The following is a 25,920-nucleotide window of genomic DNA, read 5'->3' as shown; positions in this document are numbered from 1 at the left end:
CGCAGACGTGGCTGTGCAAACGCCGCTCTGCCCGTCCTCCACTAACATTTTGCATTTTAGATGTTTTAAAAAAGGCCTTAGTTTTAGAGGAAGTCTAAACATAGACCACACACCAGAGGGTGCTGCAGAAAGAGTTTAATGTCTTTAACTTTACGTCTGTTTGAAAGGCTTCGATCAGTTGTTGGTTTATAGTTTCGTCAGCTTATTATTACCTTTATTCTGGATATTTCTGCTGATATTTTCCGGTGGAGCGTTGTGACTATCAGCTGGATTTACAGTATTTATATTTTGTGTTGCGTTTCCCTCGGCTCTCAGTTTCCTGTACTTTCCCCCTGAATGACCCTTTTGATTCAGAGGTAATTGATTAGTCAGAGACATGTACAGCAGGGCAATCATTCAATTTCCCCATTAAAGTCTAAAACCTCAGTGACATCACACCACGCTCCAGCCAATCTGGTCGCTGTTTATTAACCTCAAATCCCAGGAGCACTCTTTATTTACAGATTATAAAGTCAGAGTGTCTTCATGATTTTTGTCATCGTGACTCGGCTCAGCTGCTTCATCAACAGTCCTCTAATGGGGTAAGACTCTCCTGTGTGTCTGTGTTAGAGTTAAAACAGAAACTCTGTTACTGGCGCCTTGTAAAACCTGATGCTTGCAGGCACCAGAAGCTCTTCCTGAGTTTGGGACGATCAGCTCAGGACTCTGTGTGAAGTTTCCTTTCTCATCTGTGGGAAACAGCAGCTTTAAATGCTGTTTTTTATGTGTTGGCTTTGAATTCTCCATTTATTACCTGTTCTGTTCTCATACACAGCAAAATCTCCAGTGTTAAATTAACACTGGAGAGTGTCTATATGGGTCCAGTCCTCTGAGTGTTCAATACAACACTGTTGAGTGTTAAATTTACACCTTTGACAGTGTTATATGTTTAATAGTGACCCAGTCAGTTTTGAAGATTAACAAAGACTAACACTGAGCAGTGCTGATCTTCTAACACTGGAAAATAACTCAAAATGTTAGAAATATTCCAGTGTTAGAAAACCAGCACTGCTCAGTGTTGGTCTTTGTTAATCTTCAAAACTGACTAGGTTACTTTCCACCTGTCAGACGGTTGGTGGTTTGCTCCCTGACAAATTAACCTGCTTTACGGTTACACAAGTAGTGTTTAGAGAAAAAGTAAGTGCATGGTTAAAGAAAATGTTTCATGTTAACAAAATGACAATTTTTTAAATCATCTGGAAATAAAAATTTTATTGTGTTTGAGCATGTATTCATATCTTTGTGGGGACCAAAAACTAATAATTGACTTGAGGGGACCAACAGCGTAATGGGGACCAGAATCCTGGACGGCATTTTTACACTCAAAATGTGGTTTTAGTGTCAGAGTTACAATTAGGTAATGTTTGGGGAAAGCATTACGTCACTTAGATGCCCCCACAAGATATGAATACCCGAGTGTGTGTGTGTGTGTGTGTGTGTGTGTGTGTGTGTGTGTGTGTGTGTGTGTGTGTGTGTGTGTGCTGGCACACTGGAATATTCAGCCGCTTTTCTTTGCCTGTACAGTAACACATTTTTGTGTAATAACACTCGTACGTTCTGAATGTTTTACCGTTGCATAAGAACCAAGTTTATGTTGTGACCCCGCTCTACACTTCTGTGCGCTGTAAATCCTTTAATTTATTTATTTTCTGCGTATTGTTCATTTTCTTTAATTTAATTATTCTATTTTACTTATTTCTTTGTAGTGAAGTAAGAATCTTATTGCCCAGCGTAACCTGAGCGGTGCGGAGGACAACAAACTTCTTCATTCAAAGTTTATTGCAGATAACAGTAACTACCTTTGCTCCTTCTGAAGAAATTATGATGGGACCCTAAAAAAATTACTACGTACAATAATGGATTTCTATACATTTTACATCAGATGAAAATGTTTGTTGTAAGATTTGGATAATTATTTATTAAAAGTGAGACATTTTAAATGAGAATAAGAAAGTATATCTCTGTGCCCCCCTCTCCCTGTTAATGCCCTACCTGCCCCCCTGGCAACACTTTGCTAGACCCGCCCCTGCACAGTTACCAGCTGTCAGCTACATAGAAAAGGATCCTGGTGTTATTTGTCTCTCAGAAACAGTTCATAACTTCCCTTCAACTCATTCATCCAGCCAGTCCAGCTATGCATGTAACCCAACTAATACCTGTGGTCACTGCTTAACTTTAACGTTGCGAAGCTGCCAATTTACCACTCAGTCTACATCCCCACCCTCACCGATGGTCACAAGCTCTGGGTAGCGACCAAAGGATGAGGTCATGGATACAAATGAGTTTCCTTGGAAGAGAGTTCGGCAGAATATGGATGGATGATTTCCAATGATCCCAGTCTGAATTGTGGGATTATTTCCACTTCATCCATGTTGAGTAGTTTAAATGGACGTTGCTGAAAATCAAAAACAACAACAAACAAATAAAGAAAAAGTCAAAAAAAGTTCCCTCATGCAGAAAACTGCAAAATACTGATTATGTGTCTGAAATACAGAACGTTTATCTTGGTGCAATAGTTTTCCTCGTGATGTTTTTAGGTGACTTATTGAAGGTGCTTTCCATTTTCCACAGAGACGACTTGTAAAGCTGAAACTCAGATGATGCAAACTCAAGATCATTTTCTCCCTGTAAAGTCTTCACGCCGTTTCTCTGCGCTCTCGTTTTAAAGAAAGGCTTTTGTGCTGCGTCTGAGCCGCTGTGTGCTCGGCGGCTGGAGCGGATGGTGCGAAGAAAAGACGATTTTCATGCTGGCTTTGGTCGAACAGTCGTGAGCTTTGTGGAGGCTTGGCAGCTGACTGCCTCATGCTGATGTGAAGGTCGTGGAGGCGAGTCTGATCTGTGACCTCTGTTTGTTTTTTCTCAGATTTGGCGAAAGAGAAATGTCATCTCATCCAGATCATGAGGTGAGCTAAGAGCGAACATACTTAGGCTTCGCCCAAACGTTTCTCCAGCTCCTCCACAGAAGAGGAGGAAGGGATTCGATCTGTGGAAGCATGAGCAACAAATGATGAAATACAGAATGAATGGGAATAAAAGAACAACGTGATCTGTGTTTGTATCGATATATAAGTATGTGAAAAAGTATTTGTGAGGTGGAGGTGGGCTCGGATCATTGTCCTGCTGCATAACCTGAGGGAGCTTTAGCTCCAATGCCCAAATATTCCAGTATTCCCAGTTCCAGCTTTAAAAAACCCCATTGTAGTCCTGATGAGGTGTAACGGTTTTCCTCCTCGTGTTTCAGACCAATGCCATCCTGAGAGCTTCCCATCTGCCTCTGGTTCGCTCAGCGTTACAGATGGTGACTTCGATGTACTCGGGGGTCAAAGCTCGCAACCGTCTGCTGGGTCTGATGGGAGGAATGGCCGAGGTCGGAGTTCGCAGCTTTTCCCAAGAGGCCATGAGACGAGCCACGCCCCTCCTGCAGAGTTTGGAGCCACAGAGTACGTGACAGCACTGCTGGCACCGTTAGCTTCATCTCACCTAATCACAGTTTCGCTGCCTCTGAATCGTGTTTGTCTTGTTCTCCACAGTCGATGCTGCCAACAGTTTTGCTCTCGTTGGTCTTGATCACCTGGAGAAAACCTATCCGATCCTGAACCAGTCAACAGACGAGGTCAGTACCTGCTACAGATGTGATGTTTCTGTTGTGGTCATGTCACAAACTTTTCTTTGCACCGCTGCCAGTTAAGGTAACGGTAAATTTCTGCACTAGAGTACGAGCGAGCAGCCAGGCTGTCGAAACAACAGGATCCAACGGAAGAAAGGCTCAGCATTGTTTTAAAAGGCTATACACGGATCATTTAAAATCATCACCTTTATGTAAAATTAAAGTAATAAATGTAGTTTTTCCATCCAGCTTAAAGTCCTTCAGACATCACTCAAAGGATTCAGTTGTAGTTTCAGGTGTTTGTCTAGAACAGGACACCTGGGGGCAGAAATCACCTGGAGAAAGCCTCTGGGCACTTCCTGCTCAGCAGCCGACACAGAGAGCTGCTCTGAGGAGGTGGTGGAAACCAAACCTGGAGCTCAAAGAGATTCATTAGGCAGGCCCAAACAGGACTGTAGATAATTGTAAAGTGTCTCACATGCTTCAGCTGCCCCCAGGTGGATCGTATCAGTTTGATCTCCTCCAACATTTGCAGTGTCTCTGAGCCTGTTAAAGGCTTAATGTGCAAAGACGACTCTTAAAAACCGTTTACAATGTCAGGGAAGGCTGCTGCCTGATGTTACAGGGACTTTAAATCGCTGTAAATGCCTGCCTCTGATCAGGTTATGACTCACCTGAAGGACGCCTTCTTCCTGACCCTGGATGACGTGCAGCTGTGGGTGGTGGACGGCCTGGACGCAGCTCTGGATCAGCTGGAGCGTCTGGCCGATGTAGGCCGGGTGGCTGTGCAGCAGCTGCAGAACACTCAGGTGGGCCAGGCCGCCATGTCGGGACTCGATGACGTGCTGAGTCGCGTGGAGGACGCCACCGCCTACTACCTGCCCCTCCCACCCACACTGCGTGAGTATGAGGAGGGTTGTAGTGCTCTTTGGCAAAACAGCTATTTTTCTGTAAGTCTGAGAGATTTAAGCTAATGTTGCCTCACCTGTAGTTATCGTGTTATCACACAGAAATGCATCCCTGCAGCTCATATTTCAGACGAGATTATCGAGAATCAACTTTTTTCTGTGGAAAACGTGTGTTTTAGTGTGAGTACATATCTTTGTGGGGCAAAATCCCCACAAGTTTTAAGGCATTTTTGAGACTCAAAATGTGGTTTTAGAGTCAGGGTCATGGTTAAGGTCAGGGGCTGGGAAAGCGTTATGTCGATTAGATGTCTGCAAAAGATAGGAGTACTTGACACTGTGGCTGTATCCCAATTCAGGGTCTGCAGCCTTAAAGGCCGCATTTCAAGGCCGATTACGTCACAGCGGCGCGCCGAAGGCTGTCCCAATTCAAAGGCTGCTCGAAGTGCGGCCCTCAAATGCGTCCTTCATTTCCCTGAATTTTAAGGCTGTGGCAGTGTAGACTTCGTGGTCCCATATATCCCACAATTCATAGCGCGGCAGTCGGTGTGGAGAATTCTGCCGCAGACGGCAGAAGCGGAGCGGCCGAAGAGTAAACTGTGAAAAGTAAGTACTGAATATGATGTCACTTATTTATGTGCAAATGTTTAATAACGAAGAACATTAAAACATTACTGTTGGCCACATGTCTTGTGGCCTCTGACAGTGGACTCATCTCTGTGCTTGTCCTGCTAGACCTCAGTGCAGCGTTCGATACTGTCGACCATAATATCCTATTAGAGCGATTAGAACATGCTGTAGGTATTACAGGTACTGCACTGCAGTGGTTTGTATCATATCTATCTAATAGACTCCAGTTTGTGCATGTAAATGGAGAGTCCTCTTCACACACTGAGGTTAATTATGGAGTTCCACAGGGTTCAGTGCTAGGACCAATTCTGTTTACATTATACATGCTTCCCTTAGGCAGCATCATTAGAAGACATAGCATACATTTACACTGCTATACAGATGACACCCAGCTCTATCTGTCCATGAAGCCAGATAACACACACCAATGAGTTAAACTGCAGGAATGTCTTAAAGACATAAAGACCTGGATGGCCGCTAACTTTCTGCTTCTTAATTCAGATAAAACTGAGGTTATTGTACTCGGCCCTGAAAAGCTTAGAAATATGGTATCTAACCAGATTCTTACTCTGGATGGCATTACCTTGGCCTCCAGTAACACTGTGAGGAACCTTGGAGTCATGTTTGACCAGGACATGTCCTTCAACGCACATATTAAACAAATATGTAAGACTGCTTTCTTCCATTTGTGCAACATCTCTAAAGTTAGAAATATCCTGTCTCAGAGTGACGCTGAAAAACTAGTTCATGCATTTATTACTTCCAGGCTGGACGACTGTAATTCATTATTATCAGGATGTCCTAAAAACTCCCTGAAAAGCCTTCAGCTAATCCAAAATGCTGCAGCAAGAGTCCTGACAGGGACTAGAAAGAGAGAGCAGATTTCTCCTGTTTTGGCTTCCTGTTAAATCCAGAATTCAAAATCCTGCTCCTCACATACAAGGTCTTAAATAATCAGGCCCCATCTTATCTTAATGACCTTGTAGTACCATATCACCCTATTAGAGCACTTCGCTCTCGCTCTGCAGGCCTACTTGTTGTTCCTAGAGTATTTAAAAGTAGAATGGGAGGCAGAGCCTTCAGTTTTCAGGCCCCTCTTCTGTGGAACCAGCTTCCAGTTTGGATTCAGGAGACAGACACTATCTCTACTTTCAAGATTAGGCTTCAAACTTTCCTTTTTGCTAAAGCATATAGTTAGGGCTGGACCAGGTGACCCTGAATCCTCCCTTAGTTATGCTGCAATAGACGTAGGCTGCCGGGGATTCCCATGATGCATTGAGTTTTTCCTTTCCAGTCACCTTTCTCACTCACTATGTATTAACAGACTCTCTGCATTGAATCATATCTGTTATTAACCTCTGTCTCTCTTCCACAGCATGTCTTTATCCTGTCTTCCTTCTCTCACCCCAACCGGTCGCAGCAGATGGCCGCCCCTCCCTGAGCCTGGTTCTGCCGGAGGTTTCTTCCTGTTAAAAGGGAGTTTTTCCTTCCCACTGTCGCCAAAGTGCTGCTCATAGGGGGTCATATGATTGTTGGGTTTTTCTCTGTATCTATGAAGCGCCTTGAGGCGACTTTTGTTGTGATTTGGCGCTATATAAATAAAATTGAATTGAATTGAATGTCGGCAAAGTCATGTGACATTAGTGACGTTTGCACTAACTTGGTTTTAAAGCCTTTACTTTAAAATATACGCCGTTCAATAGCTGAGCTTAATCTTACAGAGAATGATCAAAGCTCATGTAGAAAGAAACAAATGAACAAAAGATTTTCTCCTTCATTTCTGTCAAACAAAGCTGTATGACACGTTTCCAGCTGTTAGTATCATGGTTGCTAGGCAACCTGGGCAGCGCAACGGAGGCTAGACCGTCCCAATACACAAGCCTTGCACTTCCGGCCTTAGCGGTCTTTGAGTACGCGGCCCTTGAGGATCGTTGAGGCTGCATACTTTAAGGCTGCAGACCCTGAATTGGGATACAGCCTGTGTCTGCGTGTGGGATATTTTTCTGCAGAATTCAACCAGCAGAGGGAGCCGAAGCTCTGCTGACTCCCCAAACTGCTGCTGGCGACTTCAGCTCTTTATGCTGATAATAGCCAACGAACCAATCAGAGAGCAGAGTCCTCAGTGTCACATGTTGACGCCAATAACACTGAAGGTGACAGGATCAAAACCTCACTTCATGTGACACTCTGAGGAAATTTCTAGACTGAGTGTGTTTACCGTTTGTCTTTATATCTATGTGAGGCCTGGTTGGAATTTTAAAACAGCGAGGACATTTGAGCTGTGTCACCGAAAGTGTTTTTAAAATCTTCTTATTGTAGGTCAGGGGCGTCAAATGCAAGGGCCACACCAGGAAATGAGACCAGACATGAAGTTTCTGAACATGCTTTAATGTCATGTGAAATGCACGTCCTGCCCAGACTCCAGTTCAGCACGAGTTCTACAAACGTTACTTTTGATGGCTGCTTGCTGTAACCTATCTTTATGAATGCAAAGCCTTCTGCCTCTGAACGTCTCTGCCATCCATCAGGTCAGGAATGGGAGCTGAGGGTGCAGCAGTACGAGAGTGAAGACGATGGCGATGAGCCCAGTATGTGGACGAGGGTCCGCAGCCTCCTGCTGACTCTCAGTCTGCAGCTTTATCACCGCCTGATGAAGATCAGAGAGCAGCTGCAGAGAGCCGTCAGGGCGATGGGAGACGCTGCCGACAAGGTGAGAGCAAACCAAACTCCCGCAGAACTCGGTGTGTGATGTTTAACGTGAAAGGAAACACGACAGAGTTGTGGGGTTTGTTTAGGCAACCTGAATGCCAGTGAGAGAAGAAATCAGATTCATTTTAAGGTCCGGAAGACCTGGGATCTAATCCACATAAACCTAAAAGAGGAACCAAATCTAAACTAAACTACATCTAAACATGTTGGAGGATCTCAACAGTTCCCCCAACGAAATGGCAAGTCCAGAGAGCGTGAGTTCTTAGAAATTCTTTCACATACCCAGCAGACATCCTCGCGTGGACCCACTTTTGGTAGCTGTGGGTGAACTGTGGGCCTGTGTGGGCAGAAAAAACCCACACTTATCCCACACTGACCTGAGTGGCTGTGCTCACCGCAACTTTGTCCTTTGGGGCCTCAGAAAGGGGCTTCTATGGGCACACTACTACACTGCCCAGCTGGGGCACATCTGGACCTTATAGTGCAGGATTCATTCCATGTAATCTGAATCATATCCAGTAATTTGATTGATAAAATCAATCCCCCAGCTGAGTTTGGGCTGCAGATAAATGATAAATGGCCTGTATTTGTATAGCGCTTTACTAGTCCCTAAGGACCCCAAAGCGCTTTACACATCCGGTCATCCACACACTGGTGATGAAGCTACATTGTAGCCACAGCCGCCCTGGGGCGCACTGACAGAGGCGAGGCTGCCGGACACTGGCGCCACCGGGCCCTCTGACCACCACCAGTAGGCAACGGGTGAAGTGTCTTGCCCAAGGACACAACGACCGAGACTGTCCAAGCCGGGGCTCGAACCGGCAACCTTCCGATTACAAGACGAACTGCCAACTCTTGAGCCACGATCGCCTCAAGAGTTGGGATAAAAGTATAACAACTTGGACGTAGCTTCCAGGTCCTGTCTTCTGACTTATGACCAGCAGGGGGCGATATCTATGATCTCCTAGCTTCTCTGGGCTCGGCCGCGTGTTTCACATGATACTGAATAAACGTTTTAGACAGTTTTGTAAACATTGCGTATTTTAAGACTCACAAAGGAGGATTATCGAACAACAACAACAGCCAACAACCTCGAAGTTTGATGGTCCCATCGATTTAAAACACCACGAAGGCGATGATGAAAAAACACATCACAAGGTCAAAAAACAGGACTTCAGGACCCTGGGGCTGATGTCACCAGAGGAATTAAAACATTTAAACCTTTTCTAATGATGATGATGATGATAAGTATCTGTCAATCACACTTTCCAGGTTTTTACTTTAAACCTGTCTTTATGTTTGAATGTGAGGAACTGACTGTGACAGTCACACTTTAAAAATACAAACAAAAGTCCTCATAATTATGACGAGCACATGAGGAAATATGTCCACCTGGGCCAAACTAAACTGCACGTTTCTGTGTCCTGAGATAATTTGAGTCCAGTGTGTTCTCGTTTTGTTGTTAATGTTAGTTTCAGTTATTTAGCCTCCTGAGACCCGAACTCTTCCACAGCAGCATTTTTAATTTCTCTTTGATATTTGGGCTGATTGGGTCCTGATGAATGTAAAAACAAAGAATTAGCAGATTTTTTTTTTGCCTAATTTTTGTTTCTAACAAAAATAAGAGCCACATATGAGGATATTCATTTTAAATTTTGATAGAAGAGTAGCATATAATGTCCTCGTAAGTGGATATCAGGCCCTTGTAGAGCAAAATTGAGTATTTTGGTCTAAATAACCCAAAATGTGATGTCTACATATGTGGACGCCAGGTCCTAGGAGGTTAAAGCTTTTAGTTTTCTGTGTTATTTTTAGTAGCTGTTTGTCGTTCAATAATGACTCAGGGTTCGTGAATATCATCGAGCATCATTTACTTCGAAACAAAGCAACCATTACACGTTAGTCATTCCATTCCAGGGGGCGGGTCCCCTCCTCTTGCTTCCCGTCTCACTGCGTGCATGCGCAGCATACTAATACGGAACAGGTATATTAAAGCAGCATTAATGAACAACATTGGTCAGATGTTCTACATCCCCTCTCTTTAGCTTATGGCTGTATAAACTGCTAACAACACCTTTAGCAATAACACGTTAACAACATGTCCATATCATAACATTCTAGCCTAAACATTAACAACTTACTTCACACCTTGAACTGTGTCATTGGTAAGGACACGGAGAGCATTTAACTTTGCTGACATCACATCATTTGTACTGTCCACTTTTTTTTTTTCTTTTTTTTTTTGTGTTACTGTCCATCTCTTATGCCTTAGTGTTCATACTTGGGGTTTGGTTTGCAGACCCTCCCAGATCGTGTGATGTAAGCATCATGTGCCGGGCGACAGGGGGACTGGACTGGGGCTTGTGTGAAGTGTTGCGTGTGGCTATGTGTTTGTTCGTCGGTTTGTGTCACGGGTTCTTGGATGTGCTGTGGGGAGTCAGTGGTAGGTGGTTGGGCTGCGGTGTAATCATCACGGGAATCTCCGTGTGGTGGTGGCGGTTCAGAGACTGGGAGGATATGTCTGCGGTTTCGCCTGTACTCTCCAGCTCCTGACTGGACGATGTACGATCTGGGCTCTTCGCGGGCTTCCTTGATGGTTCCTAAGGAGTCATGTCCTTGACGCGTTTGCATCCGCACAACCTCACCTGGCATGAGGGGGCGGAGGGGTCTGCTGGACTTGTCATAGTATCTCTTTTGTGCCTGGCGCTTGTGAAGTAGGTTTGTTTTAACTGTTCTGTTGCTTTTGGGGCTGGGAACGAGCAGACGTCTACACACGGGTAGGGTCGTGCGCGTCTGTCTTGACATCAGCCTTTCAGCTGGGGAACCTAATGTGTTGTCTCGTGGCACGTTGCGGAGATTGAGTAGGTTAAGGAAGACATCCGTTCCATCTCTCTTTGATCTTTCCATCAACTGCTTTGCACTGCGAACCGCACGTTCAGCCAATCCATTGGCCTGCGGGTATTCTGGGCTACTTGTCACATGAACAAAGTCCCATGCTGAAGCAAAGTCTGCAAAGCGTTGGCTGGTGAACTGAGTGCCGTTGTCTGATATTACTTTGTGCGGGCTGCCATGGACAGAAAAGTGTCTTTTGAGCTTTGTGATGACAGTGTTGGCGGTTAGGTCTGGAAGCAGGTCTACTTCGAACCAACCTGAGTAAGAGTCGACTACAACCAGGTGATGTTGTCCGTTCCACTCGAAGATGTCGGTGGCGACGGTTGACCAGGGTAGGTCCGGCACTGGATGTAGCTTTAACGGCTCTTTCTGTTGATGTGGCCTTGTGCTGTTGCACACTGGACACGCAGCTGTTTCTTGCTCAATATCTGCTGTCATTGTGGGCCAAAACACAATGCCACGGGCCCTGCGTTTAGTAGCTTCCATGCCTGGGTGCCCTCTGTGGAGGATGACGATATAATCTTTTTGCAAAGATTTAGGAATCACTGTTTTCAGCCCTTTCATGACAATGCCATCTTCTAGAGTGAGTTCGTCTCGATATGGGTGGTATTGACGAAGTTCTGTGGGCAGCTGAGTTTGTCTGCAAGGCCATCCTCTCATTATGACAGTGCTCAGTTTCTGTAGCTCTGGATCTGAGGCAGTGTGTTCCTTTAGCTGCATCAGCCTGTAAGAAGAGATTTGCTGGATCGACATGATCTCGTAGTCAGCTGTTTCATCACTGTTCTGATCCGTCGAGGTTGTGGGAGCACGGGATAAAGTGTCGGCAAGGTACATCTGCGAGCCTTTTTTGTACACTATCTGAAAGTTGTACTTTTGCAGCCTAAGCATCATGCGTTGCAGTCTGGCTGGAGCTGAATGCATTGGCTTGTTCAAGATAGTGACTAATGGCTGATGATCGGTTTCAATTTGGATTTGTTTCCCATAGATGTAATCATTAAACTTGGAACAACCAAATACGACTGCAAGAAGCTCCTTCTCAATCTGCGCATAGCGCGTTTCTGTCTGTGTCAGAGTACGAGATGAGTAGGCAATCGGGGCGCCTTCTTGGAGGCATGCAGCCCCGAGTCCATGCTGCGATGCGTCACACGTTAGCGTGACGGGTTTCTTTACGTCGTAGTATCTGAGGGTAGGAGGACTGGTCAGGCTTCGTTTTAAAGCATCGAATGCATCTTGATGCTGCTTGAGCCAACACCACTGTACGTCTTTGCACGTTAGCTCCCGAAGTGGGGCTGAAAGCTCGCTGAAATTAGGAATGAACTTTCCTAGGTAATTAATCATCCCTAAGAAGCGTTGGAGAGCTGTGACGTTTTCAGGTGTGGGCATCTCTTCAATTGCTTTGGTCTTTGCTGGGTCAGGCTTCAAGCCCTCGCTTGTGAAGACGTGGCCAACGTAGCAGGCTTCTTTGAGACTGAATTTGCACTTCAGGGGGTTAAGTCTCAGCTTGACTTCCCTTGCACGGTCGAGTACTTTTCTGAGATTGTGTTCATGCTCTTTCATATCTCTTCCACCGATGAGTATGTCATCGACAATGATAGCACAGGGGTATCCAGCAAAGATCTGCTCCATTGCACGCTGGAACACCTCACTGGCTGAGTTTATTCCATATGGCATTCTTAGAAAGCGGAATCTGCCAAACGGTGAGCTGAAAGTTGTGAGCATGGATGATTGGTGGTCAAGTGTTATCTGCCAAAAGGAGCATTTCGCATCCAAGACGGAAAAGACTTTGGAGTTAGGCATTTGGGCGGCTATCTCCTCTATAGTACGCATAGGATGATGTGGGCGTTTTAGTGCTTTATTCAAGTCTCTTGGATCGATGCAGAGTCTGATCTCATCTGAATTTTTCTTGTGGGTCGCCACCATGGACGACACCCATTCTGTTGGCTCTGTGACAGGGGTGATCACACCCAACTCGACCATACGGGTTAATTCTGCTCTAACCTTGTCTAGCATTGGAACTGGTATTTTGCGTGCTGGCTTTATTACTGGTGTGACTTCTGGGTCTATTTTCATGGAATAGATAACCGGAAGTTTACCAAGTTTATCTTCGAAGAGGTCTGAATACTCTGAGAAGATCTGTTCTGAAAAGGTGCTTTCCACTTCCTTAGTCACATGGTGGACTTCTTTGTTTAGTGTGATTAATTGTAAGTGAAGTGAGTCTGGTAAGCCAAGTAGGGGTTGTACGTCTCGTTTCACTATGAAGAACTGCAGAGGGTAGTCCTTGCCTGCAGAGTGGCATGAGAGTGTTGCTGTGCCAGCTGTTTGAATTTCCTCTCCCCCATATGCCACCAGTTTAGTGTTTCGTGATGGCATGAGTTTTTCATCATGTCTCAGTTGTTCAAAAAGGTTAGCTGGCATGACATTACATTTGGCGCCAGTGTCCACTTTGAGCTCTAAGGGTTTTCCATTAATATGCACCGTGGTGAAAATGTCATTCTTGTATGGAAAGCAGGGATTTATAGTGTCTATGTCAATTCCATTCATATAGAACATTTCTTCATCGCTGCCGTGCGCCTGCATTTCAATGTGGTTTACGGGTCTCTTTTTGAATTGCCGTGTTTGTGATGACTTGCAGCATTTCTGGAAATGATCCCACTTCTGACACCATGTTTGTCGTTCAATAATGACTCAGGGTTCGTGAATATCATCGAGCATCATTTACTTCGAAACAAAGCAACCATTACACGTTAGTCATTCCATTCCAGGGGGCGGGTCCCCTCCTCTTGCTTCCCGTCTCACTGCGTGCATGCGCAGCATACTAATACGGAACAGGTATATTAAAGCAGCATTAATGAACAACATTGGTCAGATGTTCTACAGTAGCGTTCACCTTTGACTCGTCCTCCTCAGTTTATCCTAAAACCCCCACGTTTCTCCTCCCAGCAGCTTTTATGACTCTCAGGCTGGGACCAGCGTTTATCGCTGAGAGGCGGCGGCAGCAAGCTCTTCCCTAAAACAAACGTTTCTGTCATTTTCACCATGATAGAAATCTTCTGCCGTCCAGAACAAACAAACGAGGAGACGTGAAGCAGCTGCTGTAAGACGAGTGGTCTCGTTTATCTAGCTCTGTGAGGACCAGTTGTTAAAAAATGAAAGCAAATTAGCCCAACACACAGGTCTGTCTGAGGGTTCAGAGGTCGACACGCGAAGTTTCCGATACAAAAGTCCAACCTGTTCAAAGTGTCTTTCTTTTCTTTTTATCCAATTCAACATAAAATATCCAATAAACCTGAAGAAACATGATTCAGAAGTGACTGTGCAAACCAATGAAACCATCCCAGAAGCTGTGGGATGAAACTGCACTTAAAATGGGACGTAAGACATTAAAAAACACCTCATGCACGCCTGACAAGTCAGAAATGTTCCAACTTAAGAATCTTGGAACATTTTGGCCAGTTTGTCCAGAAAGTCCTAAAACTGAGAACATAGAAACCTGAACAACAGCCCTACAAACTGAAATATGAAACGTCAGACAGGATAAGAGCGGCAGGATGTTTCTCAGACACCTACATGTGTGCTCATTACACCTGGGAGCGCCAAAGTGTGTGTGTGTGTGTGTGTGTGTGTGTGTGTGTGTGTGTGTGTGTGTGTGTGTGTGTGTGTGTGTGTGTGTTGGCGGCAGCTACATGACTGGACACACACGCACACACACACACATCAGACTCAGTTTGATCGAGTACAGATTAGCGTTGTTATGTGAGCAGATAAATTGAGAAGAATTTTAAACGAGAAGAATCCAAAGAGAGAAAACGTGACTCGACACTAAAACATGAATGAAAGCAATGGGAGGAAGCTCCAGCCTGCTCGGTGCAGGTGTTGCAGGCACACCTGTATTCACGGCGCTGTAATGACAACAGGAAACGGCTCATAAAGACATCTCCGAGGTCACTTTGACTTTGGCCTCCGGGCCTCACGTGTAAATGTTTTTTAGGGTGTGGATGAGAACAGAAAATAAATATCAGCGTCAGTTTAGATGTCCTGCTGTTAAAGAAAACACAAGTGTTCTCTGAATAGCGAGGGATGGATTGATGGCACACAGATGGGAGTCTCCTGCCTTCGGGAAAATGAGCTCCATTAAAGATAAATGGATGTGCTTCCTCAGCAGACGGCTGTAATCTAAGCGGAGCTCGCTGCCTACGTGCCGCGTGGAGCGTCTGAGCTGATGGGGCGATAACGGCCGAGTGTGGTCTGCTCAGACTCACGGCCTCAGCTTGTTTAAAACATCATCAGCGACATGCAGAGCGACACAGATCTACATCATGATATTCAGCCTCTGCCCTCAAAGTGCACAATGAGAAGTTTATCTGTGGGTGATTTTAACTGTATTTCACAGATGCAACCTGTTACTTTACGCTACACTGAGAAACACTCATTACACTACACTCAGTGTTTGTACAGAAGCAGTTTTTGTAGCGTTGCCTCTACAGGACAGTTTAAATCACAAGTGCAGACTGTCAGCGTCACTTCAAGGAGTTTAAAATTTGTCATGAATTGTTCTGGACTTTCATTCATTTTTATGTACAATAACTGGACAGACTAACTTTAATTTTAAGGACTGGTTTAACTACTTTAATACTAGTCAGTCTAAACTGTGAGGCGCTTTCACCTGCTGCCATTCATGCCCACGCCATCACCCTGCTGGTGTCTGCTTCAGCTCACAAGCTCTTTCTCTGCTTCTGCTTTTCCCATCGTTCAGCTCCAACTTCATCTTGGTTTCTGTGCCGGCTTTTTTTCTGGCTAATCCAAGTTTTCCTAAGTCGGGTCTGTCCTTCTTGTTCTTCAGTGGAGTGCAGTCTATCGTAAACTCTGTATTTCCACTCATGTCCCGATTCAGACCTCATCATCGCGTTCTTCACTCGCTCCCATGTTGTGCGGAGGTTTTCTTAAACAAGGAAAGACGTCTGCACCACGATTTGTCTCCTGTGTGTTTCAGACCTTTCAGTGTTGCTGATCCCATTGGTGGATTCCTTCTTTTTGAGACTTTTTAAGCAGATTGTGGATTTTTGCTGTTCTTATTTTGGTTTAATTTTGGTTTTTCATGGTAATAACGGCCACCTTCACTTCAACTGCCTGTCAGTCAATTGTTTAAGTACCTTTAAACTCAGGAGTTTAGATCATTCCTAAACCATTAATGCAATTTTATCTTTAATGCAAATGATAATTCGCACTCAAAACACATCTTGATATTCATATCTTCAAGATCAGGCTTCAAACTTTCCTTTTTGCTAAAGCATATAGTTAGGGCTGGACCAGGTGACCCTGAATCCTCCCTTAGTTATGCTGCAATAGATGTAGGCTGCCGGGGATTCCCATGATGCATTGAGTTTTTCTTCTTCACTCACTATGTATTAACAGACCTCTCTGCATTGAATCATATCTGTTATTAACCTCTGTCTCTCTTCCACAACATGTCTTTATCCCGTCTTCCTTCTCTCACCCCAACCAATCACAGCAGATGGCCCCGCCCCTCCCTGAGCCTGGTTCTGCCGGAGGTTTCTTCCTGTTAAAAGGGAGTTTTTCCTTCCCACTGTCGCCAAAGTGCTGCTCATAGGGTGTCATATGATTGTTGGGTTTGTCTCTGTATGTAGTATTGTAGGATCTACCTGACATTATAAAGCACCCTGAGGTGACTTTTGTTGTAATTTGGCGCTGTATAAATAAAAATAAATTGAATCTTTGTGGGGACCAAAATGATATGAATACCCGACGTGTGTGTGTGTGTGTGTGTGTGTGTGTGTGTGTGTAAAGATGCACACAGAGGATTGTGAAGTTATTTGAATGAAAGGCAGAAACGTGACAATGTTTGTCTAGATTGTGTTTGTGCATTACGTCGTCCTGATCACTGAGCCAAACACTGACTGCGCCCAGTGTTATTGTAGGTCTCCATCTTACCGTATAAAACGCCTTGAGGCGTCTGTTGTTGTGATTTGGTTTTATAAAATCAAACTGATTGAATTAGACCTGCTGCTGAAGCTCCACGTGTTGCTGCTTTGATAGCACCATTACTGCGTGCAGCACCACGGGAAAGCAAAGACCTTCACAGTTTTGGTGCAGCCTTCTGAACTGAAGCATCGTGATTCACCGCATGCAGTAGAAGTAGTGAGGAGCGATAAAACGAGTTGGATGCCCTAAAATGTTTCAGCTCTTTGAGTTTTAATGAGTCTTTTATCAAAAGCATCTTTGGTGTGAGGAAACACTGAACTCTATCCTTTCCCCTGTGAAACATGAAAGGCTTCTGTGGTGTTTTTACTTCACCAGTGAGCAGTTTGTTTCTTCTTGCTGGTATCTGGCCGTGCTGTGAAAGGCACGTCGCAGTGACCCTGCAAAAGCCTGTCATCTCCTCCACAGTGTGACTTATAAGCACAGGCTGGTCACATTTCTGAGGCTCGGCTGTGGGCGCAGCCGTCCTGTTTCATTCAGACTAATGAGGACGTGTCTCTGCAGGTGAGCTGGTCAACATGTTGTTGTGTCAGCAGCAATCAGCCGCCTCAATCAGCCGCACAGCGACAGGCTAATGCCTGTCGCTGTGCGCTCACGTGTTCAAGTGGCTGTTTGTCAGCAGCACAGAAGGTCACGGCCCGCTGTCTCAGTTTGACCCAAATACCCGAACCCCAAATTTCCCAGGACAGACCTGAGAACATTTTGTATTCGGAGAGAAAAACAACAATCTCTGCGTAAATATCTCGTTACGCATCCTGGCTTGTCTCTGATTGGTCGGCTGATGCTCAGTCAGCTGTCACTCCAATAAACAGGACCAAAGACTGGAAGCATAAATTCCAAAATGTTCCTCCTGCTGTTTATTTTTAGCACCACTTGCTTTTCTCCCAACTTTTTTGCTGCGAATACTTTTCATGAAATAGTAAAATATCTCAGTTCGAATATGAGTTTATGAGATGTGCAAATTATTGCATTCATACTTTGTTTACATTTTACACAGCATCCAAACGTATCTGCAGTTTGTGTTGTATGTATGTTATATGCAATTACATTGGCCCAAATCTAAATTAGACAGAGTTTTGTCTCTCGGTGAGCCCTGAGTGTTTAACCTGCAGAGACGAAGTAAATGCAGACGAGGCAAGGAAGAGGAAAAGGGAGCGCAGAAGGAAAGCAGCAAGTATAAAAGAGAAGGTGGCGAGGGAAGTAAGAAAAATGAGAAAGGAAATGATGTTTCACATAAAGGATGATGGGATGGAAGGTTGTCTGTGTGTGCGGCTACTGCAGGTAGGGGAAAATCTAGACAGTGTGGAGTGAACGTCGGACAGGAAACAATCAGTGTCCTGATGTATAATTACACTTTGATCCTTTTCCTTTTAAGTAAGTGATGCAGATTGTTGCTGTGAGCCTTTCTGGAGTGAGGCAAACAAACATAATTCCTCTTATTACTGAACTTTCATCCACATAATGCAGTGTTGCCACGAGTTTACAGGCAGGCGAAATAAATGAATGGATGTTTTTATCATCTAAGAGCCCAAATTCCAGGTTTGAAGCTGTTGCTTATGGACCAGATTACGTGTCACTGTGATCCTGAAACAAGATATTTTTTATTAGTTTATAGTCTTCAAAAGAAGTATTCAGCTGGAGGCATGGTTCTTCTAAATACCAGTACAAACTGGAGTCCTTTCACATGTGAGTGTAGTTAATTCAGTGCTTTTCCTCCACAAAATAAATGCATCACTGATTACATTTGGGGACGTGTGACAGACGGGCCCTCATCTCATTCCTGCTGTTCCTGCTGTCTTTGTTCCTGAGCAATCCCTCCTCACGCGTTGCTTTCTGTGTCCTCACGTGTCGCTCTGCTTCCAGCTGGTACCGGTCCAATTTTTCTCCCCCGTTGTGTCCCAGAAAATTTGCTGTCTCCGTAAACTCTGAGAGGTTTACGGAGAGTTTATGCCAACGAAAGGACACGAGTGTCCCAGTTCGGGTATGGCACTCACTTATTACAGATTTAAGGAAAGTGCAGAGAGGCCCCACTGAACAGTAACACAGTATTTCACTACACAGATCAGAATTCATCACCGGGGTAAAGGAACTCAATCAAGCTGTTTGCGAACTTTCTTCATAATAACACCAAAAACTAAATCCTGGAGATCCTCGGGTACTGTGATCTGTTCCCAGATGGTGTTGCATGTTTGATCCACCTTCTCATTGATCCAGGCTTGGAACTGGGACTGGGAGTAGCTTATGACCCCATGAGGTTGGGTTTGTGTCTCCTCCTGGTCTCAGAATTGTTGAATGTGTTAGCCATGCATAGGTCCATTGCACCTGTCCATGATGGGTCATGTTTAGGCTACTAACAGATACATGTATGTGTTTACTGTAAAACAGCTGTAAGGAATTCTGGTTTATGTGACAGAAAAGTTAAAGGAGGTGAAAAGACAGAAGCTGAAGAACAAAGCAGCTAGAGGAGTGAAAAAGTCGAATTCTTCCGAGTTCATTCACCATTTTAGTAAGTTTACTGCTGAAGAGACACAAGATTCATGGATGTTCTAACAACAGCACCTGTTCCCTGCAGGTTGGTCTGCTTCGGGTCCTCAAGTTGTCCGGTGACCTGCTGCAATTCCTGCAGGGCCTCCTGGTGGCGCTGGTGTACCAAGCAGAGGCCCTCAGAGAGGCCTCTCTGAATGCGGTCAGAGTTCGGACGACCATGTTGGCAGAGCTGCGTGTGGTTCGTCTGGTCCGAGCAGTACCCCTCCAAATCCAGGAGCTGCTTCAAGAGCTGAGGGAAGTGGCCAAGATCATCCTTCAGTTCGTGTTCAACACCACACCACTTTACGACATGGTGAGCAGAAAGCACCTGCAACACACCTGTAACACACCTGAGACATGTCGGGATTTCCAACTCCACTCCCCATTTGTTTTCAGCTGCAGAAGCCATCTCCTCAGGAGGTGGAGGAATTCTTGAACCAAGAGGAGCTTGTATCCGACAACTCGTCTCGTCGTGGCTCCAGTAACAGCCTCTTCCTGAAGGCCATGGACGGTCGTCCTCGCCGCCGCCGGAGCCTGTACTCCCGCGCTGCACGAGGTTCCGGGGGTCCTGTGAGCCCCGACCCAACTAATGGCTGTCGTCGCTCGAGTCTAAAGGAGCCCCAAGCCGCAGAGGTGGAGGGCACGCCCCTCCCTTCCGAAGGCGCCGCCCTTCGACGGCCATCTGCCGCCGAGCTGCTCCTCGCCCCGCTCAAACAGTTCGTCTCCCAGAGCCAGAAGGCCTTCGAGTACCTGACCCCCAACTCCTCCGAAAATGCTGCCAACGCTACAGAAACAACCGACTCCTAAACACCACGCTGAGGTTTGACCCCACCCTTATCCCCCACCGACCGCGGCCTTTGACCCCGACCCCCGAGCGATTACAGCCGGCCACCTCAGTCCTGGATGATCAGACGAACCTGCCTCAGCTGCTGCTGGTTTGTGCGTTCGTGTTCAGCCGCAAAGCTGTCACCAAATTATCATTTGATCGCTGACGCCGTTCTCGCTGTGGACAGGCGGCAACATGCAAAACCTACAAGAGGTTTCCTAAAGGAGGTTTTTAAGACAGAAGAAATAAAAAAGGGCCCAAGACCGATTCGTATGGGATGCCTCCCAAAAAACACCGTCACATGAATCTAGAGTATCAGCCTGCATCAATGTAATTCCAGAGAAAACTCTGTCATTAGGTTTAATTGGGTTTAATGTCGAGCCACAAAGTCCCAAATAATAAGATAAGATAAGATAAGATAACCTTTATTAGTCCCACACGTGGGAAATTTGTTTTGTCACAGCAGGAAGTGGACAGTGCAAAAGTTATGAGGCAAAAATTAGGATACAATAAGAATAAATACAGTACACAACTGTACAGAATAGAATAAAATAAAATACTATATACAGTAGAATAAAATAAAATAAATATACAATAAGGTAAAAATAGAATACAAATACAAATGCTATATACAACTGAGTAAAAATACAACGATGACAGAAAGGATTATTGCACTTAGTATTATTGCATATGTATGGATGTGTGTGCTTGTTCAGTTAAAGTCTTTGTTGTGGAGTCTGACAGCAGTGGGGAGGAAAGACCTGCGAAATCTCTCCGTCCCACACCGTGGGTGCCGCAGTCTCCCACTGAAGGAGCTGCTCAGTGCTGTCACAGTCTGCTGCATGGGGTGGGAGACGTTGTCCAACAGTGATGACAGCTTAGCCACCGTTCTCCTGTCACTCACCACCTCCACTGGGTGATCTGTTTCACATTTAGCAGAAAATGTTCTATATTTATTTCACAATTCTTTCAAATATGTTAAATGTATGCTGTTCATAATCTGCTTTGCTTTGTAGAAGAAGCAAGAAGCCTTTAGCCACATTTCATAACCTTTTTCCAGTCACAGAGTTGATGAGATGTGACTGAAAGCTGTTTTGTTTTTTTGGTCAACGTGCAGCTTGGTTATGATGTTATTTTGTGTTTTGCTCCTGATAATCAAGCACTGATGCAAAGTAGTGATGAAGGCTCTGTGTTGTTGGTTGGAGATGTGTGGATGGGTTTGATACCAAGACTTGTTGGGTAGACGAATGTTCGCCAAGTTCTGAACTTTATTATGTAAAAAAGACAGATGCAGCAGAATCTAGTCAAAGTGATCAGCGGTGGTTGTAATTGTCCAAAATATCGAGCACTTTGAAATATTTCACGTTCAAACCTGTCAGGAAGTGACCCGTTTTATTTGGACAGAAATTTGCTGAAACTCATTTAATCTCTTTTAATTAATATAGTTTTGATAATTTAGAAGTTATCATTGGTTTTATGGTTGTCACTCTTGTCTGTATGAAACCACTTATGTAAACGATGATCTGAAAGTGTTTCTGACTGAGCCACAAGTTCAAATAAAAGCTTCGTCAAACCTCAGAGGACTGAACAGTGACTTTGGTTCATGTTGTTTATTCAGGTTTGAATTTCAGGGGGAAAAATTTCTGTACAACACTGATATGAATAAATAGATTTATGTACAAAAAGAAACATTCATTTTACAGTACAGATAGGTTCTTTTGTTCTCATATATCCCAGATAGCTGGGTCAGCTGACGGCGGGCCACTCGTTCATCCAGGAGCTAAAAACAGACTGAACCCAGCATTCCTGCAGGTCCATGATGGTGTAAGTTTAGTGTCTGGAGAACCTGATAACCTGTTTGAAATCACAGCCAGAAAAAACGCTGATCGTCAGTCAGTGAGCGAGTTCACATCTAAACCAGTTTTTTAATCCAACAGAAATGTAAGTAGCTGATGAATTAAAGACGTCCGTCTGACACACAAAACTTTCCGACATTCCCACCAGGCTGCAGAGTCCTGATGATTTCAGATGTTTCAAGGGGAACTCGAGAATTTGTTGAGCTTTTAAAATATTTTCTGAAACAATGCAAATTTAGTGCATGCTTGCTACCTTAGCATGCTAAAGACTATACACAAGGCTAATGCTACAGTCAGTGTTTTTGCACGTTTGGTCACAAACCAAAGAATGGAGCACATAATGTCGGCCCTATTACAACACTATTGGTTCGATAGAATGGTTACCAGAATTTAATCAGAGGAGGTTACGTGACTGAAGTCAGTCGGGTTCACGCTCTTCGGTGCTGGAAGAGTTCGTCAGCTCATCGGATGGAAGAGCATCCTGCCTGTGCGGCTAATGGAAAAGTCAGAGGACCACCTGTGTAATTAGGATTCATCCTCTGAGGAAGAAACTTTGTGTCAGTGTCTGATAAGTGCCGAGATATTCATCGCCTCTCTGCTAGCTGAGCTAAAGGTCTTCAGCTCCAGCTGCCCCTCTTTATTCTGAAACAACTTTTCTCTGACCAGCTTTACCGTCGACCTTCCAATAAAGAATCGTTCTCTCAACCTCCTCAGCCCGTCTCGTATCTGACCTTTGACTTCACTCAGGAGGCATCTGACAGGAAATTCTCGCCCTGACGTTTTCATCTCATCAGAATGAGCAAAAACAACCTTTGCATGTTGAGTCTACTCCGCCCGTTTCTTTGCAAACACTGCAGACACGCTCCTGACGATCCCTCGGACGCCGGCCATGCTTTTTCTTATAGCTCGTGTCTCTTTCACGAGGTCGACCAGGCGGTGAAACACCAGCAGGACGCCGTGGTACGTCTCCGCCGCGGACACCTCGAAGAAGCCACACTGTTGGGACAGGGCGAGCAACCGTCCCTCCTCGCCAGAGACGCTGCGGTGCCGCTGCAGGTCGCGTTTGTTTGCCACGATGATGATGGGGACAGAGGACGGCTTCCTGCTTCGACGTATCTGCTGCAGCTGCTGCTGGACAATGTCGAAGCTGCTGCGATCACACATGTTGTAGACGAGGATCATCCCGTCAGCCCACTGCAGCTGTTTGTCGCTGACGGAGGAACTCTTCTCTCCGGGCTGTGGAGAAAGCAAACGCACAAACTCTAAAATTCATGCTCACATCATTATTTATGGTGTTAATATGCAAATTTGTGCAAAAAGGTTCCCCAAACTAATCTGTCGAACTAAACTAACCACACGCTCGATATAAACGATTGGTCCTCAGTCTGCATTCTGTCTATTGACCATCAGGGGGCGACTCTTCTGACGTTCCTTGGTATAGAGCTCTATTGGAGACACTTGACCTATGACCTTAGCAAACACTTTCCCCATGTTTATTTTATTAATCATGTTTACCTCAGATTTAAGATGCCCTTTAATCACCATGGATACTGATGTGTGGTACCTGCTCCATCTTTAGCACTGACCTTTATTATATTTTTCAAATCTGTTTGCTCAGCCACAATTTGGGAACCAAAAAGGTGTTTTAATATAAAGGATCACATTTTAAAGAGCTGGAAATACACCTGTGTGTGTGCGAGGTGCAGCCAGGTGGAGACCTACCTGTGCATACTGAGAGTCCCAGATGTTGAAGCAGATCTCCTGCCCATCAATTCTGTCAACTCGGCTGTAAACTGACTCTGAAAGAACGCGAGATAAAGGGGAAGCGTGAATAAATATTCATAGTACTGACACTGAATAATGATTTCGATCAGTCGGAGCATGTGAACACAGACGTTCTCTCTGACTGAGCAGACAGAGCTCTCACCGATGTCGCCGTACTCGCTGATGAATCTCCTGGTCAGAAATCTGACGGTGAGAGCTGCACAGAGAGAAAAGATCATTAGATCAAAGAAAACACTGCAAAGTAAAAACAGAAATCAGAACATTGAAATATGTTCATAGCTGACTACAGAGCTGCTTCCTCTGAGCAACATTTGAGCTAGAAAACTAGAAATGAAGTGAAAATACGAGAAGAGAAACATAAAGAGGAGGATATTTCTAACGAATCAACATGAAAACGTTCTGTAAGCAAAGGTGAAATATTCTGGAAATGAGCCAGTTTGATCTTTACTCACCGGACTTGCCGACATTGTGAGCTCCGAGCAGCAGGATGTTCACCTCCACCCTCTGCTGGTTTCCCTCCATCGCCTCCATACGACTTTTCTCCTGTACCACCATCAGGAATCAGTTCAGGTTTGCTGACAATAGATGCCAAAGATCTGGAGGCGCCGCTTCAGATCGCCGGCTTATGTACCCCGTGTGGGCGGGGCTTCGGAGCTGTGAGTCACAGCCCAGTCTGACTGCAGCCCGTGCTTGGTGGAGGGTCTTATCTGGAGTCTTATTACAGCAGTAACGAGGCAGATATGGAGGCAGATATGAGCATCTTTGTGTACGTGCTTGTGTCGGTGTCTTTTTGAGGGTATTTCAGGGCTTTCACTAATTGTGGGAACATTTTAGGACATTTTTGCACCACTCTGATTGGTGGGTGGGGGTGGGAGTGGGGTGGTGGTGATATAATGACCTTTCTCTGTTGTTTACAACCTTTCTGCTTTTATACCATCTGACCTGTTTTGAAGTGAGGGGACATTGAGGGCGTGTCTCTGTCTCATTTTTCAGTTATTGGGACATTTTTGCATCGTGTGAAAATCTGCAGATTTGTGCAGCTGGGTTCGTCTCAGTGGGGAAAGACTATGTGCTGCAGAGCGCGTCGATTAAACGACGAGCTTCGTTTCTGCGCCTCTTTGGCTCCACCTGCTGGCTCCCAGCTGAACAACCTTATTCTTCCTGTTTTTCTTCAGCAGCCGCAGAACTTAACTGATTATTATTTTCCTCAACAAATCATTTAATTTGATATCGAAGGAGGATTAATTTCCAACAAATTTAGACCAAGTTATCTGATCTTTATTCATTACTGGATCCCTCGGGGCCATATTTGGTGTATAAATCATGCAGACAAATATGTGACCTTTGTATCGTCGACTCTAAGACTCTCGAAGTCCTCGTGTACCTAAAAGTTTACACTTAATCATTTGGTTTAAACGCGGTTTGTCCCACCGCACGATTTTCAGCCTACCGAGAAATTTCAATAAGACAACGATCAAAGTCTCACGGGGTTTCCACAGCGGATGGTGCATTTGGCAGACTTTCACGGCCTCCTGATGCAAGCACAAAGGAATTTGTGTTCCGAGTAAAGATGTGATTTACAGTCACGTGAAAAAAATATTTAATGGTATTTTTTAAAACACAGCCCAACATTTTCTTTGATAAAATGTACAGCCGAAGAAGAATCCACGTTTAGATTTGAATTCTTGTTCTGATTCCCGTTTCTCTTTTTCAGTAGATTTTTATTTTTTCGATGAGTCATCAAAGTAAAATTATTTCAAATTCCTAAAAAAAGGGAACATAAACACAGACTTTCACAATAAAGTTTGAACACAGGTATGTGCATGACATCGAACTGCGCACACAAAGAAACGAGTCAGCGTTCCCCAACCAACACCAGGGGAAACATGAACCGGCTCATTGGTTCCACAGACGTGTGACTGGGATCCGTTTGGACACGACAGCTTTGACATATAATTATTAAAGAAAGAGAAGACAGCGACATGAAGTGATTAGAAAACAAATCGCGTCATAAAGCTGGAATGAAAGAATAAACAACAGCTGAGACCTCAGCAGGATGTGAGTCAAATACTGAAGACAAAGATCAAATACAGAGTCGCCTGTTACAATAAATCACATGTCGACTGAATGTTCACAGTAAATACACGA

At 44.8% G+C, this 25,920-nt stretch overlaps 2 protein-coding genes across 2 annotated transcripts; one reads left to right on the top strand and one right to left on the bottom strand.

The window, feature by feature from the left end:
- The first annotated feature begins 512 nt into the window (after positions 1-512).
- Positions 513-21,709, top strand: plin6 (perilipin 6). Its single transcript, XM_082550598.1, has 8 exons — positions 513-581; positions 2,903-2,942; positions 3,281-3,479; positions 3,570-3,652; positions 4,309-4,546; positions 7,710-7,891; positions 19,352-19,618; positions 19,702-21,709. Exons 1-8 carry the CDS (start codon positions 526-528, stop codon positions 20,110-20,112), a joined length of 1,476 nt encoding a protein of 491 aa, XP_082406724.1. The 5' UTR covers positions 513-525; the 3' UTR covers positions 20,113-21,709.
- On the bottom strand, positions 20,541-25,918 carry LOC309716660 (ras-like protein family member 11B). The gene is made up of 4 exons (XM_082550599.1): positions 24,225-25,918; positions 23,915-23,968; positions 23,710-23,786; positions 20,541-23,223 (listed from the first exon to the last, which is right to left on the bottom strand). Exons 1-4 carry the CDS (start codon positions 24,325-24,327, stop codon positions 22,813-22,815), a joined length of 645 nt encoding a protein of 214 aa, XP_082406725.1. The 5' UTR covers positions 24,328-25,918; the 3' UTR covers positions 20,541-22,812.
- Between the last annotated feature and the right edge of the window lie 2 nt (positions 25,919-25,920).

The sequence above is a fragment of the Aulonocara stuartgranti genome, assembly GCF_965226115.1.
Source record: "Aulonocara stuartgranti genome assembly, chromosome: 11".
Taxonomy (NCBI): Eukaryota; Metazoa; Chordata; class Actinopteri; order Cichliformes; family Cichlidae; genus Aulonocara; species Aulonocara stuartgranti.
Note: the sequence above shows the minus strand (reverse complement) of the source record. Positions and strands in the feature narration are given on the sequence as shown.

Excerpts from the sequence above, each read along its gene's own strand:
- plin6 (XM_082550598.1), top strand. The coding sequence starts at position 526 with ATGATTTTTGTCATCGTGACTCGGCTCAGCTGCTTCATCAACAGTCCT. Across the intron at positions 582-2,902 it reads ATCAACAGTCCTCTAATGGG|ATTTGGCGAAAGAGAAATGT; the intron begins GTAAGACTCTCC and ends GTTTTTTCTCAG. Across the intron at positions 3,653-4,308 it reads TGAACCAGTCAACAGACGAG|GTTATGACTCACCTGAAGGA; the intron begins GTCAGTACCTGC and ends GCCTCTGATCAG.
- LOC309716660 (XM_082550599.1), bottom strand. The coding sequence starts at position 24,327 with ATGGTGGTACAGGAGAAAAGTCGTATGGAGGCGATGGAGGGAAACCAG. Across the intron at positions 23,969-24,224 it reads TCACAATGTCGGCAAGTCCG|CTCTCACCGTCAGATTTCTG; the intron begins GTGAGTAAAGAT and ends CTCTCTGTGCAG. Across the intron at positions 23,787-23,914 it reads CAGCGAGTACGGCGACATCG|AGTCAGTTTACAGCCGAGTT; the intron begins GTGAGAGCTCTG and ends GCGTTCTTTCAG.